The sequence below is a fragment of the Corvus hawaiiensis genome, chromosome 9, assembly GCF_020740725.1.
Source record: "Corvus hawaiiensis isolate bCorHaw1 chromosome 9, bCorHaw1.pri.cur, whole genome shotgun sequence".
NCBI classification, from domain to species: domain Eukaryota; kingdom Metazoa; phylum Chordata; class Aves; order Passeriformes; family Corvidae; genus Corvus; species Corvus hawaiiensis.
The window spans coordinates 4,077,436-4,099,359 of record NC_063221.1 but is presented as its reverse complement, the minus strand read 5'-3'; the positions used below and the strand labels follow the sequence as shown (position 1 = coordinate 4,099,359).

General features: G+C 44.1%; 2 protein-coding genes across 11 annotated transcripts in view; one reads left to right on the top strand and one right to left on the bottom strand.

Moving 5' to 3' along the window:
- TPR (translocated promoter region, nuclear basket protein) overlaps positions 1 to 2,557 on the bottom strand; it is a 34,587-nt gene extending 32,030 nt beyond the window's left edge. For all 5 annotated transcript variants that reach the window (XM_048312586.1, XM_048312589.1, XM_048312590.1 and 2 more), the window contains exons 1-2: positions 2,351 to 2,557; positions 345 to 449 (exon numbers count right to left, since the gene is read on the bottom strand). In XM_048312586.1, coding sequence (XP_048168543.1) covers positions 345 to 449; positions 2,351 to 2,501 — 256 coding nt within the window. In that variant the 5' untranslated portion in view covers positions 2,502 to 2,557. The remainder of the gene's footprint in view (positions 1 to 344; positions 450 to 2,350) is intronic.
- A 447-nt stretch (positions 2,558 to 3,004) lies between these two features.
- Positions 3,005 to 19,638, top strand: ODR4 (odr-4 GPCR localization factor homolog). Of its 6 annotated transcripts, XM_048312690.1 has the most exons (15): positions 3,068 to 3,086; positions 3,227 to 3,272; positions 4,501 to 4,634; positions 4,733 to 4,864; positions 5,254 to 5,349; positions 6,470 to 6,576; positions 7,297 to 7,333; positions 7,457 to 7,597; positions 8,172 to 8,267; positions 8,749 to 8,814; positions 10,105 to 10,233; positions 10,907 to 10,997; positions 11,973 to 12,158; positions 17,247 to 17,339; positions 18,417 to 19,638. In XM_048312690.1, exons 3-15 carry the CDS (start codon positions 4,536 to 4,538, stop codon positions 18,482 to 18,484), a joined length of 1,341 nt encoding a protein of 446 aa, XP_048168647.1. In that variant the 5' UTR covers positions 3,068 to 3,086; positions 3,227 to 3,272; positions 4,501 to 4,535; the 3' UTR covers positions 18,485 to 19,638. The 6 variants fall into 6 exon arrangements, with proteins under 6 accessions (XP_048168646.1, XP_048168642.1, XP_048168644.1 ...); XM_048312689.1 differs by lacking the exon at positions 3,227 to 3,272 and having other exon boundaries at positions 3,005 to 3,132; XM_048312685.1 differs by lacking the exon at positions 3,227 to 3,272 and having other exon boundaries at positions 3,005 to 3,202.
- Positions 19,639 to 21,924: the final 2,286 nt, after the last annotated feature.

Here is a 21,924-nt window from a genome sequence, read left to right as displayed (position 1 = left end):
ACCGGACCAAGGCTCCTTTGCCCGCGCAGGGGAACACAAACCAACCAACGGGAACGAGGCTGAGCAGGGACAGGGAAACCCCGTGTCTGTGCCCTCAGGGCCCCTCTCCCAGGGCTACACGGCAGGGGAGGAGACCCCAACTGTAAGGGGCTTCTTTTCCATGAGAACAAAAGACTCCATTAAAAAAGGCCCACTTGAGCACACCACCAAAAACACACCTCTACAAATGCAGCTGACAGAGAGATTTTCAGCTCCTGCGTAAAACCTGAAGCAGTTCACACAACACTGGACTGAAGGGTGAAGATGCTACACAACACCTAAGAACGTTACACAGCTACACTTACGAAGCTTTTCAAGCTCCTCCCGCAGAGTTTGACATTCCTGGGTCTTGTTTACAAGTGTTTCCTGACTCTGAGCCAGTCGCTTTTCCACTTCAAAGTACTGTTGCTCTGCAAAATAACAGAGTCATCTCAGTTTCACTTAATCAACAGTTTTTCTTTCTCACCTTTACCAAGGATCATTTTGAAGAAAATATCTAAAAACACTAAGACTGTAATAAAATTTGAAGAAGAAGGAAAAAAAAAAAACCCCGAACATTTTTGAAGGCAAAACCCTTTATTTCCACATTGAATGGATGTTGTTTAAAATACTTTGCTAGCATGACAAGTGATATGTTTCCAGAAACCGTGATATGTTTCAACCTGGTCTAGTGGAAGGTGTCGCCGCCCATGGCAGGGGTTGGAATGAGATGGGCTTTAAGGTCCCTTCCAAGCCAAATCATTCCACGACTCTGTGAAATGATCCATCAAATAAGAGCCTAATTAATCTGAACAGCTCTTTAACATTTTTGATGTAACCAGAGACATTGTATCAGCCCAATTCTGCAGCGTGGGCTCATCAGCTTGAAACTTCTTTTACCTCTGGAGTATTTCTATACACATACAATAAAATCCACAAAACCCCAGGTATCAAGGGATTTGATCTTCACTTTTCATGAAGACTTCTTAAAATTAATTCCTGGGCTCTATTCCCTTAGCAGTGAAAAAAAAAAAAAAGATCTGGATTTTGGTGATCTGAAACAGTAACTGTGTCATGGAGCTTCAGTGTAAAATACTCAATAAAAGCAGAACTAAGCCCACTCCTGGGCAGGACAGGTTTCTAAGGAAGTACTGAGGGATGTTTGTTTATCTTTTCCTTCCTCTCATACTTTACAATTCCAAATAATGCTGCACCTCCTGCCACACACAGAAGAATGGACCTGGGAGAGAGTAACCTGCCAAAATCTGTGGGTTACCTTAATTTACAGCACGTTTTATTAATGCATTTACCAAGATTCCTACCATGAAAGAGATTAAAAAGCTGAAAGGTAGAAGTGAAGTTTACATTAGAAGAGTCTCACATTCCCAGCTAATTAACTCATGTTCACAACCTCATACTCCTGTCTCCTGCTCTCTGCTGCTATTACTGTTCTGTGATCAACTAAGTCATCTCCAAATCAATATAAAAATATTGATTCCATCAGGATCATTTTACAGAATGGAATTTAACAGTGAAGTATAAACCTAAGGCTGTTTGAGAGCTGGGTGAACAAAGCTGCATTTCTCAGCTCCTCAACGAGGACCAGAGCAGACTGAAGCACAGAACTGTTTAGGTTGGAAGAGACACCTAAGATCAGAGTCCAACCACTGCCCAGCACTGCCAAGGCCACCACTGACCCATGTTCCCAAGGGCCACATCCACACAGCTTTCAAATTCCTCCAGGCATGGGAACTCCACCACTGCCCTGGGCAGCTCTCCCAGGCATGGACAGCCCCTTCAGTGAAGGAACTCTCCCAGTGTCCAACTCGAACCTTCCCTGCCGCAACTTGATGCCGTTCCCTCTCCTCCTGTCCCTGTTCCCTGCGAGCAGAGCCCGACCCTCCCCGGCTGCCCCCTCCTGTCAGGGACTTGTGCAGAGCCACAAGGTCCCCCCTGAGCCTCCTTTGCTCCAGGCTGAGCCCCTTTCCCAGCTCCTTCAGCTGCTCCTCATCAGATCTGTGCATATCGGTGGTAGTTAAAAACATGACGAAAAGCTGTTCTGTAAGCCCTCTTCGAACGCAGTTTTAACCCTAAACGTCCATTAACAAGAGAAACAAACAACAACAACAAAAAGACTCCAGGAGCCAAAGCGAGAGACAAACACCGATCAGGTCCCACTGCAGGCCCCTTCCCAGCCCCCTCCCGGCCTCACAGCCCCAGGACATCCCCCGAGAGCCTCTGGAAGACAACACCGCGCTCCGTGCTCTGCCCGCGCTGCCTCCCCTGAGCTCAGGGACCGCGGCCGCTCCGCGGGCCCGCCGCCCGCACTCACCGCTATCCACCTTGAAGCGCTCATGGCGAGCCCGCAGCCCGTCGATCTCGCCCTGCTGGTCGCCCAGGAAGCGCTCCAGCTTGCCCTGCACGGCGCGGGGCAGCTTGGCGAGCTCGGCCCGCTCCAGGAGCTGCTGCAGCACGGCCGCCATCGCTCCGCCACCGCAACGCCAGCCACCGCAACGCCAGCCACAGCAAGGCCCGAAACCGCAACGCCCGCAACCGCAACGCCCGCCACAGCAACGCCCGCCACAGCAACGCCCGCCACCGCAACGCCCGCCACCGCAACGCCCGCCACAGCAACGCCCGCCACCGCAACGCGAGCCACAGAAACGCCAGCCACCGCAACGGCCGCCGCCGGGCGCACGCGCGCTTCCGCTTCCGGCCCGGCCGCGGCGCCCGCCATCATGGGTGTGGCGGCAGCGCCGCGTCATCGCCACAGCCGCTACAGCCGGGATAGGAGACCACACAGATTCGTCTCTATGACGGATACGGAGCTGTCTGTGCCTCTAAGGTGTTCCGTGTGCCCGGGAGGTGCGGGAGAAGCGCGGCCGCTTCCGCCACTCCCAGCATGGCGGTAAGGGGGCTCGGCGCTCCCTCTGCGCGCCCTTTTCCCGCGCTCCGCTCGGCATTGGCGTGAGTCATCTCCCTGCGACGCGGCGCTTAGCGATGACGTAAACCGGCCACCTCAGTGCTTAGCTGAGGCAGCGGCGGCTGCCGAAGTTGAGGATGCGGAGGTGCTGATCCCAGGGGTCTGGAGACGCTGAATCCAGGGATGTGCAGGTGCTGAGCCCTGGTGGTCCGGAGGTGCTGAGCTCTGGGGTCTGGAGGTGCTGAATCCAGGGATGTGCAGGTGCTGATCCCTGGGGATGTGGAGGTGCTGATCCCAGGGGTCTGGAGGCGCTGAATCCAGGGATGTGCAGGTGCTGAGCCCTGGTGGTCTGGAGGTGCTGAGCCCTGGGGATGTGGAGGTGCTGAGCCCTGGGGATGTGGAGGTGCTGATCCCTGGGGATGTGGAGGTGCTGATCCCTGGGGTCTGGAGGTGCTGAGCCCTGGGGATGTGGAGGTGCTGAGCCCTGGTGGTTCGGAGGTGCTGATCCCTGGGGTCTGGAGGTGCTGATCCCTGGGGATGTGGAGGTGCTGATCCCTGGGGTCTGGAGGTGCTGAGCCCCGGTATGGGGACTCGGCTGTGGGGGCATGAGTTGAGGTGTGTGAGCACCTTCGCTTGTGGAGGCTCAGGATGCCCTTTGCTTCCTCACCCTGTGCTCTTGGGCTTCAGCTTTTTAATGCTTAATTCTTTGGAAGACCTCTCCAGGTGTGAAGGGTTTTTCAGACCAGCCCTACTGGGAAGGGAGGGGAGTCTGTGGCAGCTCCCGTGCCCTGGGTTCTAGGGGGGAGCTGCAAAGGTGGCTCATTGGAATGTCCACAGATGCTGTGCTTTGAGTACTTGGGAATTGGAATGAAGGTGGTATAGGACATGTTCAAGGACACGTGTGGAATTTAGCAAGTCCCTGTGTGAATGGAAAAGTGCATCCTTTAAGAGTATCATGCAGCAAGATATTGTTTCTTGAAGGCATTCCAAAATTAAAATCATGTGTTCAGTTTTGAGCTCCTCATGACAAGAAAGACAGGAGGGGCTGGAGCATGTCCAGGAAAGGGGATAGAGCTGAGGAAGGGGCCAGGGCCCCAGGAGCAGCTGAGGGAGATGGGAAAGGGACTCAGCCTGGAGCAAAGGAGGCTCAGGGGGACCTTGTGGCTCTGCACAAGTCCCTGACAGGAGGGGGCAGCCGGGGGGGGTCGGGCTCTGCTCGCAGGGAACAGGGACAGGAGGAGAGGGAACAGCCTCAAGTTGAGCCACGGGAGGTTCGAGTTGGACACTGGGAGAGTTCCTTCACTGAAGGGGCTGTCCATGCCTGGGAGAGCTGCCCAGGGCAGTGGTGAAGTTCCCATGCCTGGAGGAATTTGAAAGCTGTGTGGATGTGGCCCTTGGGAACATGGGTCAGTGGTGGCCTTGGGGGAATGGTTGGACTCAATGAGCTTACAGGGATTTTTCAGTCCAAACGATTCTAAAGGATCTTTGTGAGACTTGTTCTCCTGTACCCATTGCAGTGTATGTACCTTTTTTCACTTTATGCATTGTGTGTTTTGTAGGTTGGAACTACAACACCTCACTTGAACCTGGAGCCATGGGTAGAACTTACCTTGTCGAGGAAGGTATTGGGCAGTACCTGACAGAGCTCAGCACAAAGGTGAAGCCATATGTCACTGGCCTGTTGATAGGGCAGGTAAGTGTGGCATTGTCCTTCCATTCATTCCTGTGAATTGGGGAAGCCCCTGTTCACCAGTTTCAAGGTGTGTTTGCTTCTGCTGATGTTTTGGCAAGTGTTCCCCACAACGGGACTATGTCATTCGGGCTGTGCGAACCCCTCCGAAGGAGCAGCAGCAGGAGGAGGGCGTGGGCCCTCCCAAGCTGGCATCCCTGGATGAGGAGTGGATCACCACACACGCCAGTCAGGTGAGAGCTCACCCTGGGAGGTGACAGAGGGGTGGGAGGAACAAGAGGGAAATAAGACGGACCCAAAGTATCTCAGCACTTGTGTCATGTCAAGCCCTTTTCTCCAAGTGAGAGAGCCTTCCTAACCACGCTGGGCACAGATGTTTAAAACCAGAAATCCCCGTATTGTTTTCAGGTTTTTTGATGAAAGGACACTTGATGTTGCTGAAGGGAGAACACTTGCAGGATGTACTCCTGCATGCAGAGAGTCCTATAAGTGAAAACCAGTCTCCCTTCGTTAATTTCTGCTCTTGGTGCGGACTTGTCTCACCAGTGGTTTTTGATATCTCAAGTTACATGGTTGTTAGATTGCCAATTCCTATTAATAAATGTTCATTTTCATTTCCAAGGTGTCCAGAATGCTCCCTGGAGGGTTGCTGGTTCTTGGTGTGTTTATGGTTGCAACTCCAGAGCTGGCAAAAGACGGTCAAAACGCTTTGCGCAAGGTGAGCGGAGTTCCTGCTGGAAGGACAGCAACATCTTCAGCTGTGTGTCTGAGGAATTTCTTGTCATTGACTTGACTAAAATACAGTTGTTTTGTTGCTTTATTTCACAAATGTTGTGCTTTGATGTGTGGGTTTGAGACTGAAACCTCAGAAATCTCTGTCCTGTGGGACACTATTTGTTAACCTCCTGTTTCTTACTGCAGTAGTAAATCTGAATTTCTATTTACTGTGTTTATCTGTATTTACTGAATGTGGACAGTCTGGCTTAGGAAAGCATCCTGAAGGTTTATATTAAATCCTTGTGGCACAGGTGCTAGTGATGTTAACATGTTAGCTTTCCTTGTCTGAATGAATCACTCATTTTAGAGGTGTTTACAGTAGTGAAAGATCTATAATTCTGATTTCTTTAAAAGAAACATCTTGTCTAGAGCTTGTGCATTTGACTCAGGAGTGTGGGATTAAATTTAAAACATACTCAGAACTATCCGATAGACTTAAAATGCATTTTTGTTACATTATTGGGGTATCTACTGCCATATTTAGTTTCTGTTGTGAAGATGTATGTTCATTTTATCATTTTTCTAACATAGTCATGGTGAGTGATTTAAGCATGAGCAGGTTTGGCACCCTGAGATCCAACAGTCAATTTTGGCAGTTCAGTGTAATTGCATCTCAGTTGTGCTTAATGAAACTGGCAGCTGGCTGAAAAAGGTGTCCAGGTGATCAGTGATTACTGAATTAAAAATTGGGTTTGTTTTTTGTTTATATAATTAGTAGCTATTTTGCACAGCTTTCCTGACCCAGCTGATAGGCATAAAACTGTAATATGTCTGTGGGGGAAAAAGCACGTGGGTTGGAGATGCGAGTGTGTGCTGCTTGCTTTGGTTTATAAGGGAGCTAAGTTAAGATTTCACAGGCCTCTTTCACTTTGGGGAAAGTGCCTCTGACTCTCTCTTGAATGTTCTTTTAATGTGACATTTTGGTGATGTGTAAGCTGTGTTTCCTTCTTATGCATAATTTTCATATCACTTGGACTTAAAACTTTAGTACAAGACTGTTCTCCAGGAATTATAGTGCATATTTTTGTGGGAAAAATCCATAATATTTTTTTGGTCTTTAGCTAATCTTCTCAGTGGAAAAGTCCTTGAGTAAAAGAAGGCTTTGGAAACTTGCTGAGGAGGAGGTCTCAGACAGAGCAGCTCTTCAAATCTGTTCTGCTACAAAAAAGTATCCTTTATGAGCAAGGTTTATTGACTGAGGCTGCTACCCTAACCTCTTTTATCCAGTTATTGCTGAATAAATGAGAATTAGGGAGGAGGAGACTGTTTAAGTTCAGCTAGACATGGCTAAGTTGAAATAATGAAGTTTTCCGATTAGCCATGGTTAAGACTATTGACCCTCTTGTCCTTGCAAAATTTCCATCATTTCTTATGAGGTCTGTCTGTGTGATGGCATCAAATGACACCTTTCCCAGTCAGTCTTGATTTGCATAAATTGAAAAAAACCCATCTAAATTACTGTTTGGCTTCTTGAATTGCTGTTACCAACGGTGCTTCCATGGAGTGGGGGAGCAGCAGGCCTGTGGGATCACTACTAGAGCTGCAGCAGAATGCAGGAGCTGTTGGTAATGACATAATACAAGGAGAGAAAACAAGGATTTTTCTCTGAGAGGAGAGATGAGGACAAATTGCAGATTGGTGCCTTGCTGCTTCTCCTGTCAATACATGTTGATCTTAATTTGTTTGTAAGAGATGCACAGCATCACTGGGGTAGCTGGAGATTACGGGAAAATGTTTTCCCACCTCTTTTTACACTGATGAAAGGTGAGAGCTTGCTCCAGAGCATAAATTAGCTCAGCAGGAAGTTCAGTAGAGGGCAAAGTTAATTGGGAATTGTTCTTAATTGTTCCCTTGCTTTTCACTGGATCTTTTTCTTTAAGTAGCACAGAGTAGTTTGCCGAACCTACGATGTGCAAGACCCAAAGGTAAGCTCATCCTGCTGTGCCACACGCAGCTTTTAATGCATGGCAAGTAATGCTAAAACCCAAAAGAGCCTCAGTACAGTGCTTTGGATGGATGCTTTATGGCTTTGTTCTTCCTGCTCTCAGAGTTCAGCTAAACCAGCAGACTGGAAATACCAGAGTGCTCTGACTGCTTCCTGGTTAGCTTTGGGCTGCACAGTAGATGTGAACATCCACATTCCACTTCTTGCTACTTCCCCCAACCACGACCTGGAGAAGAATACCAAGGTAACTCACTGCCTGCACCAGTTCCTACACACCAGTAATGACACTCGTTTCTCTGCTGAAAATTAAATAAGAGAGAGAGAGTTGAACAGTGCGGGAGAGGAGTAGGACTAATCAGTGGGGAATGTTTAGCAATTATTCCTCTTTTAGATGTAACTCTTCTGCTGTGCTCAGTGAGAAGTTTCCTTTGTTCAAAATTATGTAATAATTGTCATGAGTATCCCAGGTAACATCTCTGGTGCCTCACCTAGTGAAATGTTACACCCAATCAGAGTAGGGCTATGGGATGCTTTTGCTATGAGTTGACTTTCAGTGGGTTGCAACCGTCTCTACAACCCCCAAATCCCTGAGGTGGCACTTCAGTATTCTGCAATGCTTGTCTCTTAATTTGTTCTGAACGTGATCCATTTAAGGTTTACCTTTGGAAAAACATAGGTTATTCAGAGACTTTAAAACTCTCCCAGAGTAACTATTAAAACACATATTACTATAATTTTCAGCATGTTACTGTCCAACCCATTACTGAAATTCTTTCCTCTTTCTTGTGATTTTTTTTTTGTTTTCACTTATTTTAAAGAATGGGTTAAACCGATGGTCAAAACAGATAGAAGACAGTGTTTTTCTGATCAATGGCCAAGTTAAAGATGAGGATACAGAACTGCTGGAAGGGCAGGTGAGTACCAAACAGCGAGGAATTGAGCTCTAATAGATGTATGGTCGGAACCTCTGTGTGACAAAGTATTGACTGAGATATCTCCTGTGCAGATTTATTGATCTGATTGGCTGTTCCAGGTAACCAATACACAGAACTGCTCCTGTTCCCAGCTCCATTCCTGGAGATTGCCTCTCCCTCCTCGGGCAGTGTGAATGCAGTAATTATGTGTGAAGTGACTGAAATGTTTCTATTACAGAGCACGAGTGAGGTGTGAATGTGGGTGATGACATTTCAGAGATCTGTGTCTGTCACCTCGTCTGGCTGATGCATTCATCTCTCCTTTTAGTTTTGTAGTTCTATTCTTGTGGCTGGTTTCTAAGTGCTATTTTTCTCTCTTAAAGTCTATAAACTAGGGTACACTCTATGCCATAGTGAGGAGACTGCCTCAGGGACTTTTCCTTTCCTGTTTCATGACGCAAAGAAATTTTTTTTCCCTCAGAAAAAGCTAAGAGGAAATACTCAGCCCAGCACACAGTTTTCTGATGTCAAGGTTCTGACACAGCTGGTAAGTTTTTAGTGGTTTGCAAAGTATAAGCTTGCCTTTATATTATAAAATAGAGTAAAAGATAAAATACCAAGGTTCTGAATTATTGTCTAGAAATCCTTCTCACTTATTCCTAAGACTTTTTTTTCCTACCCACATATTGAATGTGGAACTGATTGTTGACAGACCTGCATATTTTGTGCCTTTAGAAATTCTTGTGTTGTCCATGAATTGCATAGTATAGCTGAAATACTGGAAAACAGGTTATGGAAAAGAAGGCCTGTGACTAATTCCTTTGGTAGTAGGATACCTGTAGATACCTGTGCACATTGATTTCAAGTGACTTTGCATCTGAAGTTCAGAGTCACCCCCACAGTTCAGTTGACAGCTTGCCCTGACTAACTTGGACGTTCACTTGGATGCTTTTGTCAGAAGCTCAGCTGCCAGCTCTGGATTAAGGCACAGATCCTGTGAGCTGAATCGTCATCTGGAACTGCTGGATCTATGTCAGGAGTTTCCTCTCTACCAGAGCTGTGAAGAACCATGAATTTGGTGCCCCAGTCTAGGTCCTGAAGTCCAAATGTGTCCAGGCATTGTTTCATAGCCTTCTATGTTTTGTCAGGTAGTTCCTGGTTTCTCAAAGTTGTGTTCAGTAAAACTAGAAATGTATCCGGTGCCATTTTAAAGACTCCATGAGTATCTCAGCTTTTATTACTATGTTGTTACTGTCTATTGTACTGAGGTTAATTGCTGCAGGGAGAGGAAAACTTTTTTGGCAGAAGTGGTTTGTGCAGTTGGTGTGGAAGTTGTGCATCTCCCTGTTTCCAGGTGTTGTCCTGGAGTGTTTCATGCCACACTCATTGTTGTGGTATTTAGGGAGAGCATTTCTAGGCAACTGTTTGATGCAGCTCTCAGTGTGACCACGTGTATAATTTAGTACTGACTGATGGGATGACTCCCAGCACACCCTGGGTTACACTGATTATAGTAAACATGAAAGCTTCATTGTTTAAAAAATGTCTGAGAAGGATTTATCAGTTGCAATACTGTTATTTGCCACAAGCTGGAAAGTTTTAAAATCTCACAGACACAAGTGTTTGAAACACCTGGAGAGATAAATGCATTTTCCATAATGGAGAAGAGATTCTCAGTCTTACCTAACCGAACGAATAACTAAAATAAGATTAGTTATACGTGCTGAGGGAAGCAGGTTGTGTGTAAACACCTGCTGTTAATTTGTTGGTTCTGCTTTTAGTGACTCTGCTGCAAGTGCCTGGGCCTGAGATAAAAGTGGCTGTGTTTGTTCCTCAGTGCCAGGGCGCGAGCGCCAGGTCCACGGCGACGGTGCAGGTGTGCAGCGGCTCCATCAACCTCCGGGGAGCTGTCAAGTGCAGGGCCTACGTCCATAACAACAAGCCCAAGGTTAAAGAAGCCATTCAGGTACTGAGCAGGGTCTTAGTCCATCAGAAGCATTCTTCCGAAATACACGGGACTTGCCATACTGGTTTTTCTTTGCCAGAATGGTCTAAACTGGGATGAAAATGTTGGACAGGGGGCTTATTTTAGAAACCATCCATGTGGGGTCAGTTAGTTTTTCTCTTCTAGACAATATGTGTGCTGTGGGTAAGGCAGGGCTCTGGGGAATCTTTGCACAAACTGTCAAAGGGATTAAGCTTTGAAGAATTCTCTTAAAATTAAGAAAAAGTTGCAGGCTATATTTTTATATTTGTAGAGGTAAGATTGAGATTTACTTGCTGAATGATTTATTTTTTTGCCCTTACTGAGTCAATGCATTGTGATTATTTTTTTTTGGTTTTACTGATAAATAGCTAGATTATGTCAGTTCTTATCCTAACAATCCTAAAACTTTCCTCAGCTTTTCATTTTTGTTTTGTGGTTTTCCTCCTCGATGCCAATTCTTTTGCTGTTAACTTCTATTTATTTATAAATTATTATTTATTAATTTGAAAATTCACACTAGTTTTTATTTTCTGGGAAAAAACTGTTCTTTCATCATGGGTTAAACATACGGGGCTTCTTTGGTTATTCCTTCCTGGTTAAAAGCTTTGCAAATGGCTTTGATATTTCTGATGATTTCATTGTGTCCTTGCAGGCTTTGAAAAGAGACATAATAAACACATTGAGTGACCGGTGTGAAATACTGTTTGAAGATCTGATTTTAAATGAAAGACCTCAGAAAAAAAGTAAGAAATTAAAAAAAAAAAAAAAAAAAAATCACCAGCTTCTATTTGCAGTAAATTTTGGTGGTTGTAGAAAATTCTGTTACAGTGAAGTTCCAGTCTGGTTAGAGCAGAGTAAAAAGTGAAAGGTATAATTGCTGCTTGTCAACCTTGACTTAAATCTGGAAATTTTTTGTCAAGTTTGTGTCCTTTGGCATCACAGCTTTCACACCATGTTTGTGTTCAGTTCCTGTGACCACAAAATGCAATTCCACCTTCTTCCTCACTCATCAGAAATTTTGTGATTTTTTAAAAACTTCTGTAGTTGAAATTCTTGTCTCTGAAGTTCCAGCTGTACCTTGCACTCTTTACATTTTTATTTTTATTCTTTAAATCCATCTATAGTGTTCCTATTAATATTGAAGTCTGTTAAAACTTGGTAGAGACCAGATCTCTGAGCTCGTGCTGGGGACTCTTTAAACTTAATTCAGTGCAGTGGTGTCGTTGTCTTGTTGTTGTGTTTGAACCAAAAAGGAGTTAATTGACAAATCAATGGGAGTATCTTCGGTAGGGAGAGCATTTTCCATTGCACGTAGTTCTGAGTCCCCTCTCTAGGTGGCACCCGAACTTCGTGGCTCCGAGCGTGACACCTCTGCAATCCTTTGTGCTGGTGAAATCCTGCTCCTCGGGGAGCTCTTACCTGCAGGCTCTCCCAGAGCCTTCCTGCAAGTCATTCCAAAGAGGAGAAAAGCTCCTCTTAACGTTTTATGGTCTGCTTTGGAACTGCCTTGGGTATTTCTGGAGAGATTAATAATGTAAGGACATCAATCCATATCATAGCAGCCAACTCAACCAGGCATGTCTGAAAGCAGGGTTTTTACAGAGACCTTGAGCTCTTCTTTGGCAATGGCTTTATCTTAGGCTCAGAGATTATGGAGGAATCTTATCATAACTGTCAAGGCTTTTATTGGGATGGTATTTCTCCCTCTTTCCTTTCAGATTTTGAGAGGGAATATCATGTCTTGCCTCAGAGACTGTTTGTCCCAGTTGCTGGATCCAGTGTGATGCTCAGTGATTATAAGTTTGGTGATGAGGCTGCTGGAGAAATCCAGGAACGTTTTGTGGAGATGTTGGATCAGCCTGTGCAAGCTGAAGAAATCCACATAGCTGAGGACATTAGCACAGGTAAATATCTGAGAACCAGGGCAGGCTGGGTCAGGGGCTAGGAAAATGCTGACTAATGGCATAGGGCAGTTTTATCCAGATATGGACATGCCTAAATTCAACTTACTTCACGTCCAACTCTGAGGATTTATAGCAATTCATTACAGCTTGAATATATTGTGGGAAAACATCAAGTTTCTTGCAGTTTGTGTTTCTTGGAACAGGCTTCTCTTTCTTCTCTCAGATATTCTGGTTTTTCAGTGCAGCCATGGCTGCAGCCTGTGAATTGCAGTAGAAACATGAAGAGATGGTTAAACAAGGTTTCCGTGTGCTATTCTGCTCATGAATTAGAGGGGATCCTTTATTGACAAATAAACTCTTAAAAAACACCCTGTGAAGCTTTATTTTTCACATGAATATATATATATTTACACTTTCAGTAGTTCATCTTTTTAGTGTTAAGTAGTTTTGAGGAGAGTTAGAATAAGGTGAGTGATTTAGTCAAATCTACAGGTTTTTCAGTACAGAATTAAAAACTTCAAAAATTCTACTAGCAAAACATGCATATAGTCTAATTTGTCTTTCAGGAAGCTTTCATGCTAAACCTGATGTTTTAAAAAACACCAAATACCTTTCTTTATTCTGAGTGTTTTAATTTATGTACCAAATGCAATGCCCAAACCTGAAGATCTGTGGTTCACCCAGAATAAAAACAAAATTGAGAGCGCTTTTCATTTTCTACTGAATGTCTTACAAGTTTATGGTCTGATTATGAGACTGCTGTCTTCCCTTTAATGCAGATATTTTGCTATAATCTAGTTACTGAGTTCCTCTTTCTGAATATTTCTGGTTTATATCATTCCCTCTTGGGTTTTTTTCCCTTGCAATGTTGATTTCAATGTAGAAATCAAATATGACATTGAAATGCATCTAATAACATTTCCTGTGGTCTTACGGAAGAGATTTTACTCCCCCTTTTTTTCCCCCCATCAACATGCATATGAGCTGCAGGTTCCAGTTTTATAATTTAAATGAGTAAAAAATCCAACACTAATTCTCAGCTAAGAACTATGAACACTTTAGGATGTTGGTATTTAGGGACATAAACTGGGCAATGTAACCATGACTTGCTGTGCAGGGTGAACTGTGAGTATTCTCCTTGACCTACTTGTTTGCTTGGAGGGGGTTTTGAGTTTCCTAACTTCAGAGCTAACCATTAATTCTTGTCTTTCTAAATGAATCAGCTCCCCCCCAGGCTTTAACTAGACCTGTTAGCTATGAACTGACTCATCATCTTGACGAGTAAGAGATGTACAGAAACCTCAAGGAAAACAGGAAAGCCAATAAAAATCTCTCTGGTATTACTAGAGTAACTTTAATACTCTTAAAACTAATTACTACTGAGCTTTAAGGAATCTGTGTAGCTTAGGGAAGCAAGTAAGCATTGTTGTAGCAGTGGAGAGAGATGTGGGAGGAGAGAGGTGATGATTCAGTTCAGCTTTATTGCTTGTGTAAGGCTGTGTGAGCTGCAGATAGGAAGGAAACACCTTTCCACTAACAGCAGGGCATTCCCAAAGATTAATGCCAATAATAGGTGTGACATGATGGCCACAAAATGAGCTTGGGTGTTCTTGTACCCAGCTGCTTGTAGAGTTAACTGGGGGGGGAAGGGGGGGGCTATAGTCCTTTTTTTTTTTTTTTTCTTTAAAGAAAAGCAAATTAAAGTAGGTTTGTATTTTCATTTAAAAAAAACCCCAAACCCACAAATTAAAGTAAGTGCATAGAAGAGGAGAGGGAAAAACATTCAAGGGGATTTTGGTAAAGCCTGGCCTTGTCCTGGTGACCACCATAAAGTTTGTCCATGGAATGGGCTCTGTTAATAGCAGTGATATCAATAATGCTATCAGCACAGCACCGTTCATTCTGATAATTAGTGTTGAGGCATGAGGCATCTGTGGTTTATTAAAATCACAAGTTATTTATACCCTTTTATCACACCAGGAAGGTCATTTTAGAAAGAGTCCTGTTAAATGCATACAAAGTGTTCTGCATTCTAAAAAAACCAAATTAATTATGGAATTTGATTTTTATTGTTGCTTTGGTAGGAAATGTCTGAGTATTGCTGTAAACGTGTTTTTATGTTACAATGGGAGTTTATGGTTTCCCTTGTGCAAAGGCTTTTCCAGTGCATCATATTGACGTGGGAAGCATGTGTTGTTTCTCTAAGCTTAGCTCTAACTTTGTTAATAGTAGTCAATATTCAGTAATAGGTTTGTAGGGAATTTTGTCATCAGCGTTTCTGTTTGTGTCACAGTTCCTGTGGTCTGAGGCCCCTACCTCGAATTAACTGGAAATGCTTTTCATACCGAGGTTCTGGGGGAAGTTTGCTGATAAAAAGAATTCTCTAAAATTTAAGAACACAAGCAGGCTTTTGAAATAATTTGGGGTTTTGTTGCTCTTTAAAATATGCACTTTAGAAGAAGAGGATCTAATCAGTATAGGCAAAAGATTTATTTCTTAAGCAGCTTTTAGTCAAAATGGGAAATTTTGAGGTCAGTTTTATGTGTTTACTGAACTTGGGCTCTCCTGGTGTCTCCTGCAGCTTTAATCTCTTGACTCCTTGTACACCTCACCAGTGGGGGCACCACGGGGTCATGCTTTAAAATTGCTATATGGAAAATAGAAAGTAAACCCTGAGCTATTTATGAGTGAAAGCCTTAAATAGCTCTAACACTGTGATTTCAAGGTATTTAGTGCTCTAATACAGGCAACTGAAAGCTCTGCATTTCTGATTGGCTTTACTAAATCCCTGCTCCTCCTCAGTGCAGGGGGTGGGCTGTTAAATACCCTGAGTGGATAGACAGAAATAAGACTTCAGCAGTGGTAATCACTTCCCCATCTTGGTTAGGAAACTGAAGAATTAAGGATTCATATAATTGGTACTAGAAAACATCTGCTATGAAAACTTTTTAGTGCTACAGCTGCTTCACATGCAAATCTTCCAGAATGTGATGCCATAAAGGCCTGTGGTAACCAAATAGCTCAAGGGTGGTTCTTTTTTCTTTTTCCCTTTGTCTTTTTACCTTTTTCCCACCTGAACAAGCGAGGAATGTGCGGCTGCCTTGATGTGCAGCTTCCAAAGGTCCTGTCAGCACAGGGAGGCACAAAGAAACCTCAAGTTAGAGGGCACAGACCATCCTACCTGCTCATCAAATGTACAGCAGAAAGGAACCTGCTGGAGCTAGACTTCAGAGGTGGCTCAAGAAATGCAGTCAGATTATCCCAAAGTGGGATTTTTTAAGAAATTCAAAACTCTGGACAGAACTTCTCTTACTGTACTAGTTAAGATACTTACTGAAAACCTATATTGCAGCAATTAATAATGCCTCTACTCTAGCTGAAGACTTCTACTCACATTTTAGGCAGCTGAGGGAGTGTTTTTCTTGGCACAGAGAAAATAATGATTTAGCTATGGCCTCATTGAGGACCAGTGGGATTCAGGGATATTTGATACTTTCTCTTCGAAAAACACACTTTGCACTGAAATGTTATCTTGATTTTATGTGTATGTGCTGCTTGCAGAGAGATCTCCAAGCAATGTTTTGCTTAATATATGCATATGTATAGATGTCTGTATATCTGTGTAACTCACTGTCCTGTTGAGTTTCATATCAGACAGTGATTTCTCTGCTGCAGTACATCCTGTAGCAATTCGGTGGGTTTAGGAATAAAAAACCTAAAGACAGGTTGTAAAAGCCTAGTTTGGGTGGTTTTGTGTAACAGATGTTGTGCAAGTTTGACTTAAGGAGATTTTGAAGACAATCATCCACATGACTCATGTTAGATGAAACAGCCTTTCTGATCATGTCTAGATTATCCATTTCCACCACAGCTAATGATAGAGAAAGTACTTCATGAATTATTTGTGTATGAATCACACAAAGGATGTGCCTATTACTCAAGTATGTAATTTGTGATTTATTGCTGATGGACAACGCCACTGTGGAAATGGAGATCTGTTTTTATTCAGATCAGTGTCCCATGGCCTTCTAAACCTGATATCTGGTGCTGCTGGGGGTTTCCTTGTTTCCTGAACAGTCTGTTAGGCTCGTTCTCTTATCTGAGCCTGCCCATCTCACTCTTCCCAGACACATCCAGCTCCCACTGCCATGACAAACACTTTCTCTTACCCTTTGCTCGTGCAGAAGGTGCCTGTGGTCGTAGCTACTGAATTGCAAACTTCTGGCAAGTGAAGTCTTAGCAAACTCGTGGAAACGGGAATGCTGCAAATTGAAGGCCATTGGCCCACCACCATCAAGCAGCCTTATCACTGAGGGCTGTATGGCATACTCCATGCTGGCTCTGTGTGACTCAAACAAGTTGGGCTGGAGGACTGGAGGTTAATCCCCTTCTTTGTCTCCTGCCCCTCTAACAGGCTGGATATAGCCAAGGGATTAGGGAGATCTTTGCAAAGGAAATAGATACAGGTTTGAATCCCATCCGCCTGGAAATAGGCTTAAGCTCTCTCACATCCTGGCTGGGCAGACTAAGGATTTAGTAATTCTTCCAAAGAGGAATGAGTCCTCCATACCTGCTGTGAAAGGGTATTTTTAGGGGATCTTCAAAAAGAAATTTCTGTGGTTGGAAAAAATGCGTTTCTGGATGTTGGGTAGGGAAGTGCTGGCGGGCTCATCCTCTCATGGCAGCAGGATTTGCATGTACCCTGAACTTGGGACAGATGGCTCTGAAGGGAACCTTTGATCTTGGAAGGTGCTTACTGATACATTTTGGTGATTCCCTCTCAGGGTAGTCAAATTCTCCCCAGGCTATGCAAAGAGGGTTGGGAGTGTTTCTATGGAAGCAGGGTGTGGAAAATGAGTTTTGGAAGAGGAACTCCTCCTGAAATGGATTTTGTCTCTTTAGTTTTACCGTTCCAGCCATACAGCATAGTTCAGCGATGTGCTGTTGTACCACTTCTACTGCAATAAACTGGTTTTTTCTACTATAAATACACTTTATAAAGTTGATGGGAAGTTCTTGGCCTTTTGCATTAATTCACTGTAAAATGCAGCTGCTAATTTTTCCCATCTTTCCTTGATTTCCATGCAGTTGATATTTGTCCAGTGACTGACAGCCCGAGTGACAAGCAACAGGCACAGCTGACAAAAGCAACGTTGCTGTTGAAGCTCCAACAAAATATGGGTATGTTCCTTCCCAGATGTTTGCTATGGCACTCCAGAACCTGCAGTGGGCCCTTTCAGGACTGTTAACTCCCACAGCATGCTAAGCCACAGAACTCTCCATTGCAACTTCTCCATGGTGCTGCCTCATCCCGCTCTCAGAGATGTGTCTGCACTTAGTACAGCTCTCTGTGCTGTGGGTCTGCTTGTATTGAAATAGTTCCACTTTAGTCAACAAAGCAGTAACTTCTGGTTTCTATTAATTATTAGAATATGGTAACTGGAAGATTAAATAGGAGCAGTAAATATGTGTTTGCTTTGAATGTAAAAATGTTTTCCCTTAAATCATCACTGGGGTGTTTTGGGGTTTTCTGTGTGTCTCCTCAGCTGCATCAGTAATGAGCATGCTAAGAAAAGTAGTTTTTGGGGTAGCTCTTTTTGTTTCTCCTTGTGCTCATTCCCCCTGACCCACCCTCCCCTCCCTGCCTGCTGCTGCCTGTGCTGCCCTTCCCTCACTGCCTGTGTTCCCTCTGGATTTAGTGACTGGTTGTGCTGCCCTTCCCTCACTGCCTGTGTTCCCTCTGGATTTAGTGACTGGTTGTGCTGCCCTTCCCTCACGGCCTGTGTTCCCCCTGGATTTAGTGACTGGTTGTGCTGCCCTTCCCTCACTGCCTGTGTTCCCTCTGGATTTAGTGACTGGTTGTGCTGCCCTTCCCTCACTGCCTGTGTTCCCCCTGGATTTAGTGACTGGTTGTGCTGCCCTTCCCTCACTGCCTGTGTTCCCCCTGGATTTAGTGACTGGTTGTGCTGCCCTTCCCTCACTGCCTGTGTTCCCTCTGGATTTAGTGACTGGTTGTGCTGCCCTTCCCTCACTGCCTGTGTTCCCTCTGGATTTAGTGACTGGTTGTGCTGCCCTTCCCTCACTGCCTGTGTTCCCTCTGGATTTAGTGACTGGTTGTGCTGCCCTTCCCTCACTGCCTGTGTTCCCTCTGGATTTAGGGCTGGTTGTGCTGCCCTTCCCTCACGGCCTGTGTTCCCTCTGGATTTAGGGCTGGTTGTGCTGCCCTTCCCTCACTGCCTGTGTTCCCTCTGGATTTAGGGCTGGTTGTGGCAGCCGCTGTTGCAGTCCTGGCGTCGATCTTCTCCTTCAACTACTTCAGTGATTGATCTCCAGTGATTAAACTCCAGCCACCACAGCTCCTAGGAAGTGTTGGCCACTCACAAGATGGAAACAGCTGGGGTTAATATATTAGTAATTAAGAATTGTTGCCTAAATCTCACCAGGTAGATGTGCAATATAAACTGTAGGTTCAGTTACCTTGTTCCATCATGCACTTCCTAGATCAAGTAGAATTATGCACTTACAGAATCAAGTAGAGGGTGAATCAGGTTTACAAGAAACTGACCCTGTTGCTCTGTATAAATGAATGATAATATTATTTTCTAGAGCGATCCCTTAAACAAACATAGAGAACCTTCATTTTCTTCCTCCTGGTTCCTTTAATGCAAAATGCTGCTCCTGGTGTTTCTCAGGGTATTGGTAAAACCTGCATAATGACCTGGTATGACAATTCCTGCTTTAAGGGTTCCTTTGCTAAGAGAAATCTTATTTTATTACAGTTAATTGGGGGAATATTAGTTTTAGTGAAGCCAGCATTTCACCATATGTGTTGTTTTAGATAATACTGGCTAACTAGCATAAAATGCAAATGAATAGTTTCTAGAAGTTTTAAGACTAGACCAAGACAGCCTGTAAATAGCTTGGTTCAGGACTGGAGAACTCAGAAATCAATGAAATGCATAGCATTGCTGAGCTGTGTGTATGCTGCTGGCTTTTATTCAGTGCCTCCTGATGAGGATTTCTCTGTCCAGCTCCAATACAATCATTGTTATCTTGGAATTTTAACTATTTCAGCAACAGTTACACCTAGGCAGGTCTTGTGGGTTATCTTGTAGATACAGGCAAGTTGTCAAAATTATTGCTAATCAGGATTTTTAGGCTATAAACAGAGAGCTTTCCGTGATGAGAGAGTCTTCTGGGGATGTTGGCCAGTTGCGTGTTTACTCTACATGAGGAAGGTGGAAGGAGGGAATGAATTCTAGTAAGGTTAATAAAGATAACTTGTATATGAAATGTGATGTTTACTTGGACCTGAACTACAACAGAAGAGAATTAAAGGCATTTTAATACCAATGCAAATTTCTTTTTTGTTTGAAGGCAGTAGAACACAAAGAAAAAAATAAACCCTTTGATTCTAAAGCATAATCAAGTATGTACTGGGATACCTTTATTAAAGGCAACTCTGAGAAAGGTGTCTTGACTGCTGTTGCCTCACCTGTGTATTCTGTTTTTACATGTTTGGAAAAAACAGCTGCTTTTAGTATTGTAAGTATATTTTGAAACACAGTGTTGACCTTCTGTGCTCAGCATTGCTCAACTGGGACCTCCTGGAGCAAGGTGAGTGGTGTAATGGAGGCACTGGGTTCAGCTGTGGGTTTTATAATTGCTTTTTATTCTATGCCAGTGAGTGGAATCAATAGGCAGGAATCAGGAGGTGGGATGACATCCAGGGGAGGCTGAGGGTTATCCAGAAAATGGGAGTAATTTTGTAACATGCTTCAGAATATGGTTGGTTTAAAAATTGCTCTGCTACAGCCTCTGTTAGAGGGAGGAACAGGGGTGTAATTAGGAGAAAGGAGCTGTCTTTTGTCTTTTTTTTTAAGGAGAATAGGGTGTGCTTTTGGAGGTAAAATACAAAATGATTATTCTTTAGTTGCCTGTAACACAAAACTCAGCCACAGAAGTGAGGTACAGCATCTCTGACACCAGAGAAGAAAATTGTCCTGAAACACTCTTCCTATGGTTATTCTTGTTTAGTGCTTGTGGTATCAAAAATAGAGCTTGTTGGAATGTATTATTCCATGGATCCCCTTGCAAAGAACTCTGGTTTTCTTCCCCTCTGCAAGCTTATGCAGTGCTTAGTAAATGATCCTTTTCTTTGTGGTGATGGTCAAATTAATCCTTCAGATTGTAAGTAACTAGGTATCAAGGATCTGTGGAAGTCTGATTTTCCAATTTGGGCTCTGGTGGAGATTTCAGGTGTGATGTAGGAGACTGTTGACATTTGTGCAATAAGAAATTAATCAACCCTGTCAAAGGAAAAAAGAGTAATTTGACTTGTACCTACAGATTGAGCCTTCCAGTCATCCTGGCATGAGGAAATAGTGGATGTAGAAGAAAGCAGGTTCTTGCTTGTCTAAGAATTACAGGACTAACCAAGAGGGGATTTCGTTGTCCCATCCTTTCTCGTACCATTTTGTGCCATTGATAGCATAAGAAAATGAGGGCTTTAGGATAAATTTAAACGTGTGTGTAAGAGAAAAGGAAAACAACCTTTTAAAAATCTGTTTCCTGACTACTGCATAACTCTAGCTCAGGTTTGATTGTAGGTTTATCCTTTTCCTACCTGTATAATACTCCGAAGCTTTCAGTCTGTCAAAACTCCATTGTGACTGACACTGAGCTTTGTTAACTCATGTCCATGATTGCAGATACATATTTATTTTAGTATGTAAGAGGCCAGGGTAATGGTTTCAACTTCCACATCTGAAAATCAGGCTCTTCTCAGTATAGTTCTAAAATTTATGACACAAAATAGTTTTACAGAATCATTATTTTCTGTGCCATGGGGTTTTAAAATGTAGTTTTAAAAATCTCAGTGGTCTTGGTCACTGAGGTTTATGATTCCTCACATCTGAGGGCAGCATTTGGTGTGGTAAGTTTTGACAGGTTGTGATGGTGTGTGGCCCCAGCTGGGACCTAAGGACCACACACGGCTTGTTCGCCTCCCTGGGGCGAGGGGCAGGAGGGTTGGAACAAAGATAAAACTCTTGGGTTGCAATAAGAACAGTTTAATAATTGAAATAAAGTACAATATAGTAATAGCAGTAGTAATAATAATGAAAAGGGGGATAACAAAAGAGAGAGAGGAGTACAAGCCAGACAGAAGAGTGATCCCAGTGCAGTCCCTCACCACTCACCCACTGATGCCCAGCCCGTCCCCCAGCAGCCATCGGCCCTCCCGGCCAACTGCCCCAGTTCACACTGGGCATGACATCCCATGGTGTGGAATATCCCTCTGCCCAGGGGGATCAGCTGTCCTGGCCATGCTCCATCCCAGCTTCTGGTGCAGCTCCTCACTGGCAGAGCCTGGGACACTGCAAAGTCCTTGGCTGGGGGTAAGCTCTGCTCAGCAACAGCTGAAACATCAGTGTGTTATCAAAATGATTCTGTACTGAATCCAAAACACAGCCCTGTCTGGGCTGCTGGGAGGAAAAATAACTAGCCCAGCTGACAGCAGGACACTGGCATCTACCAGAGGCTTTGCTCTCAGTCTGAGCAGCAGTGACACCAGTGATAATTTGTTCCCTCCTGTGCTCCATCAGAATATTTAGGGACACTCGGGGTCTCTGTGACTTTGAGTCAAAAGGAAGAGTAACCACAGGGCAGAGTAGCAGGAAGGCTGTTCCCATGTGCTTATTGAAGCATTTAGCGTTTGCTACTCAAAAACCTTCGTACAGTAGTAAATGTTTGAGTCAAGTCTTGC

Excerpts from the sequence above, each read along its gene's own strand:
- ODR4 (XM_048312689.1), top strand. The coding sequence starts at position 4,536 with ATGGGTAGAACTTACCTTGTCGAGGAAGGTATTGGGCAGTACCTGACA. Across the intron at positions 7,598-8,171 it reads ACCTGGAGAAGAATACCAAG|AATGGGTTAAACCGATGGTC; the intron begins GTAACTCACTGC and ends CTTATTTTAAAG. Across the intron at positions 12,159-17,246 it reads AGCTGAGGACATTAGCACAG|TTGATATTTGTCCAGTGACT; the intron begins GTAAATATCTGA and ends ATTTCCATGCAG.